The 5,306-nt window shown below is 38.7% G+C and overlaps 1 protein-coding gene across 2 annotated transcripts; it reads left to right on the top strand.

Moving 5' to 3' along the window:
- The first annotated feature begins 3,736 nt into the window (after window positions 1-3,736).
- Window positions 3,737-5,306, top strand: Pos (Poseidon). 2 transcript variants are annotated; one of them, XM_020942839.2, is made up of 4 exons: window positions 3,737-3,877; window positions 3,934-4,268; window positions 4,331-5,003; window positions 5,117-5,306. In XM_020942839.2, the coding sequence occupies exons 2-4, from the start codon at window positions 4,077-4,079 to the stop codon at window positions 5,137-5,139; spliced, it is 888 nt and encodes a 295-aa protein (XP_020798498.1). In that variant the 5' UTR covers window positions 3,737-3,877; window positions 3,934-4,076; the 3' UTR covers window positions 5,140-5,306. The 2 variants fall into 2 exon arrangements, with proteins under 2 accessions (XP_020798498.1, XP_020798497.1); XM_020942838.2 differs by having other exon boundaries at window positions 3,826-4,268.

Genomic DNA, 5,306 nt, shown 5'->3' with positions numbered 1-5,306 from the left:
AGTCTGTCCTAGGGGTACCTAGTGTTAACATCGATAGTGATAGTGCAAGTGATCAGCCTTCGGCCTCAAAAATATGACGTGGCCAATATAAATCATTTGGATGACCAGGAAGAAGCTCTCTTGGATTCTTAATCACTACACTGGAAGCAAGTAAGCAATGATGTGTCTTTTACTGCGGTAAGTCTTAACCATGACATTTATATTATATTTTGTATAAAGCTGTTGGTGGGATCAGGCCTAGGTCTACACATTTTTTATTCCAATTTATTTTTTTATTGCCATGGTCCCATTTACATAGTTAGATACTTACTCATACTTTTAGATACTTTAGATACTTACTGATATAGTTACTTACTGGTCAGAGATACTTACTGTTCAGAGTTACTTAATTTTCATTCATATTTACTGATCAGAGTTACTTACTGCTCATAGTTACTTACTGGTTATATATACTTACTGGTCATAGATACTTAATGGTCATAGATACTCACTGTTTAGAGTTACTTACTGGCCATAGTTACTTAGTGTTCAGAGTTACTTACTGCTCATAGTTACTTACGCACATGCGAGCAAATGATTCTCAACTGGTTCTAACATCCCCGGAACGAAGTGACTTCTGCTGGCCAAGTCTCAGAAATGTGTTGTGTTACAAAAGTTGCAAGTCATTGTTTATTAGTGTTCAAAGTAAGTAACTGATCATACAAACATACTGGTTATATATACTTACTGATCATAGTTACGAACTGGTCAAAGATATTTACTGTTCAAAGTTACTTACTGCTCATAGTTAATTGCTGATCATAGTTACTTACAGATCATAGTTACTTAATGTTAATTGATACCTACTGTTGATAGTTACTTACTGGTCATAGATACTTACTGGTCAAAGATACTCACTGGTCATAGATACTTACTGTTCAGAGTTACTTATTATTCATAGTAAATTGCTGATCATACTTACTTAATGTTAATTGATACTTACTTATGATTACTGATCATATATACTTAATGTTCACCGTTTCTCTGTAAGCAATATTATATAGTATTCCGATTTTCATAAAACTAAAAACAATATTATAAAGTAAATAAGATAGCTTTGAATCAAATTACATAAAAATATGTTAAAAACTGTAAAATTAATAATTTTTTTATTTGAGCGTTCCTATGGCAGCTATATGACATATTCGTCCTATCTGGCCAGTTCCGACTTATATAAGAGCGAGTTGTATATTGAAGACTAACTGCCATGTTTTATTGAGATATTTTCAAAACTGAGGAACTAATTTATAGTTTGTATTATAAATATGTATCCAGAATAAAGTCTAGAAAGCTATTTAATAACATATAAAAAAATGTCTTTATATTTTACAAATCAAACTCACTCCAGTGCATTGTATGTGTCAACTTCAGGAAGTAAACTCTACCGGACGTTTTGTGGTTAAAAACCCATTTCCTTAGCCCATTTCCTTGTGTTGGGTTCGCAACAACAATGGCCAATTGCCTAAAGACAATACCTGCTGGGTAGGTGTATGCATGGATTCGTTCATTAATTTTCACAGATGAAGTAACTGGCAAATCCATTTCCCTGCTTCGGTAATAATCAACAAGCCATTCAACAGATAAAGGCAGCTTAAAATTTCCAATTTCCAGTGGCCATTCACCGCACACGCACACGCACATACACACTCCCTCTCCACACTCGCACAGTATCCTTTTTTGACCAGCAACAACTTATTGTGGTTACAAATTGTGGCAAAAGCTATCAATGATATTATCAGGCGGCAGCAGGACTCACAGGACCTAAACGAAACTCCACCCATTCCGACCGAAGCGAAGCGAACGTAACGCACATATGCAAGCCCAATTACATCCCGTTGCAGTTTCAATTTCAATTTGCCGTGGCCGTCGAACAATGGCCAAAAGGGCTGTCTATATGGCCATATGTCCATATCTGCCATGTTATGCTATCTTCCCCTCCACCTTCACCCCCTCCATGGTTGTGGTGCCCAAAAAGGACCAGAGGACAAAGCCCAAATGCCTCTGGCAGCTAGGCATAATATTAATTTAAATTAGACAAAATGCCAGGGCGCCGACGGTGACTCCCGATGCTGTGGTGCATTGCATCGAAATGCAATTTTGGCCACCGGTTTCGACTTGGCTGCAGTTAATAGCCTTGTGGGTGGCCCGTGTCTACCTGGGGGAACACTAAATTAGCTTTGATTGAGGTATATGTGGCCGGGACAAATTATGTTATCCAGTAATAACATTTTCTACAATTCTTTATGGAAGTTAAAAGGAGGGCTTTTTGATGTAATTTTTGATTAACTAAGGATTTGGTTTGATTAATGGATTTAGATAGATTCTTCTTCTATTTTGTTTGTTTGGATTTTCTTTGCGTGTTCTTAAAAAGTTTTTAAAACTATTTTTGTAAAGTTTTTATACGGCGTTTGAGTGATATTTAAAGCGTCTTGAAGCTTTTATTTAAAGGGGTTTAAGATGGTTTTCTGAAAGTTATTTTGGAGAGGTTGCGTAGCGTTTATTGGAATGGTTTAAGAGAGGATCTTAAAGGTTAGCTTTGATGACTCTTTTGAGGTAAATTTACTTCTATTTTTGTGTGGTTTTTAATTGATTCATATTTTTAGTTTCCTTTAAAATTTGTGGAACTTAAAATATTTCAAAAAGTTCAAAATATTATTCTTTAAAGGGTATAAATAAACCCAATTCCAGCACTTGTTGTACTCCTAATAATTTCCCCATCGAAGTTCGGTAATTTGTCTGGCGTAGCGTGAAATTTGCAATTTGCCAAATCGATGCGATACTTTGAATAAGGGCAATGCAACCGGAAATCCGGAGTGCAACTGCGACTGACCGGGCTAATTAGCCAGAAAATGCAGTTAATAATTCGGGGGAGGACGGAGAGCCAAACAAAAAGATCGCTGGGGATAAGAAAAAAGTGCTGTCCACGCAGTTTGGTTTATTTGCGCATTATAGATGCATCACTTAATTCAATTAATATATACATATGTATGTATGTTTATTGTGCTGGCTATACTATATGCAAATGTTTTTGGGAATGAACGCAGCTGGCCTAACTTTCCTATATAACTTTTTCTTTTTTTTAGTTTTTGTGTTTGCATTGAAAATTAGCAAGGCAAATTTAGTGCCAATGACGACGGGTCAGCAGATTTTTCTTCTAATAATGTTGCTTTCTGCCAATTAACACCACACAGAAACACACAAAAACACACAGGGGAAAGAGAGAGAGAGAGAGAGAGAGAAGCCACACATGCAGAAGACCGAAACAGATTTCCGGTTCCGTTTTGCATTAGGACTCGTCGTGGTGACGTCGTTGCCGCACATAAATTATGGCAAATTGTTTGCATTTAATTGCATGGCTTAGTCCGTGTGGTTGTTGTTGCCTCTTCATTGTTATGCATAATTCAGAGGGGTAACTCTATGTAGGGGCTTCTGGGAGGGGAACATTTTCCTGGTAATTTGATGCATTCCCTCTAATTAACTGCAACTCATCAGCTCGTTTATCCGATGGTCCAAGCCGTCGGCACAAGTGATATACTGTTCCGAGAAGTAAGATCCAGTGATGATGTCTCAGTTTGAGAGATGACAAATGGCATATGAAGGGCATAACCTGTTGCGCCAGAATAATATATTCAAGAGTGTGCAAATCCAACTATGTTTTATTAGAATATATTATTAATATTGCAGTTATTTGACTTTAAATTAATCGCCAGTAACAAAGAAAACGAATACCTCGATTAATATTCGATTGGTCAAAAGTTATCGTTACCTAAAAAACTTTCGCTTCTCAACACTGTTATAAAAACGTGACCTGTCATTTGCAGAATTTTCTATAAAATTTGTAAGAAATTCGATTTTGAAAATCTCACTTGTACTAATTTAAAGTGCACTATCTAGATCCTTTTATTGGCTACATAACCCAAAACAAAGAAATACCTAAACAAATTCTCAATAAGCACAGTCAAGTGAAGCAACGCTGACTCTCATTTTCCAAATTAACCAAATTTCAAGCTTATTGGAATTAATTTGGTAAAGTAATAATGAATGCCCCAACCTCTGTTATGGACCAACGCATGGAGGCGGAACGTATCTATGGATGGATCACTGATTTGTGCAGCCAGGAAGGACGCCTTGTGGCCATGCTGGAGCTCTCCGAGAGACGCAGCCAAATCGAAAGTCTGGGACATTTGCTCTGGCACTCCTTTGGAGCTGTAGCTGGACTGCTGCAGGAGGTGAGTGGTGTGACTTCTTCTAAAGGAACCCAAAAAACTCAAGTATGTAATTTCTTCCTCAGATTGTGTCCATCTATCCATCGGTGTTGACCAACGATCTAACCATCCAGGAGTCACAGCGTATTTGCGCCGCCATAGGACTCTTTCAGGCCATGGCTTCTGACCCTAACATTGCCCTTCTACTGATTCGCTGCGAGTTCATAAGCTACCTGATGCCGATGCTAAAGTTGACACCTCAAACCCGTGCCGTGGAGCATGTACGTCTCTCCGTGTTGGGCGTCATTTGTGGTCTTTTGAAATCGGATCAGAAGGAGGTTGTGATCTACTTCCTCGGCACCGAACTTATGCCGCATGTTCTGCATAACTTGGAATTTGGCTCCAGCATGAGCAAGGTGCTCTGCGCCTTCGCCCTGTTCCGCATCTTGGAGAATGAAGTGGGCCTAAGCTTTGTCGGCAATACGATGGCCAGGAAGATGCATTTGGTACACACTCTGGCCAGAGTGGTCTATCAGCTGACGCTGGAGGTGGAGCCGCGTGTTCTGAAGCATGTGGTTAGGGCCTATTTCCGTCTGGCCGATCATCCCCAGTGCATTGAGCTGATCCTTAAGCATTTTCCGCCGCAGCTCCGCAATGGGTATTTCTGCAAGGAAAAACTGCCAGGATACGAGAATGCCAATTTGGAGCTGGCCAAACTTAGCTGCAAATTGGCCAACAAGGAGGCTCAATTGAAAAAGGGTAAGGAGTCAATTATTACATCAATAATAACTTAAACATTATAGCAATCTTGGCAATCATTTTCACACGCAATTAAATCAACATTTTACAACACCTTTCATTTTTCTTTGCAGGCAAGGAAGAAATTATTTCCTGAATATAATTGACGCAGCAATTTACACTTCGGCAATTTACCTCTACCACTGAATTTTCCTGTAACCAATATATGTATATATCTCTATATATGTATATATATGACCGGCAACCCCAGATGTGTTATCTGGTGGCCCCGGCATCAACATGTAAATTGCACTACCCTCCATG

Source organism: Drosophila serrata, unplaced genomic scaffold, assembly GCF_035046125.1.
Source record: "Drosophila serrata isolate PLE 108 unplaced genomic scaffold, ASM3504612v1 contig_376, whole genome shotgun sequence".
Taxonomy (NCBI): Eukaryota; Metazoa; Arthropoda; class Insecta; order Diptera; family Drosophilidae; genus Drosophila; species Drosophila serrata.
The sequence above is the reverse complement of the archived record's forward strand: the minus strand, read 5'-3'. Positions and strand labels throughout refer to the sequence as shown.

Bases quoted from the DNA above. Each gene is read 5' to 3' on its own strand.
- Pos (XM_020942839.2), top strand. From the start codon at position 4,077: ATGAATGCCCCAACCTCTGTTATGGACCAACGCATGGAGGCGGAACGT. The intron at 4,269-4,330 runs GTGAGTGGTGTG...TTTCTTCCTCAG, and splicing joins TAGCTGGACTGCTGCAGGAG to ATTGTGTCCATCTATCCATC. The intron at 5,004-5,116 runs GTAAGGAGTCAA...TTTTCTTTGCAG, and splicing joins GGAGGCTCAATTGAAAAAGG to GCAAGGAAGAAATTATTTCC.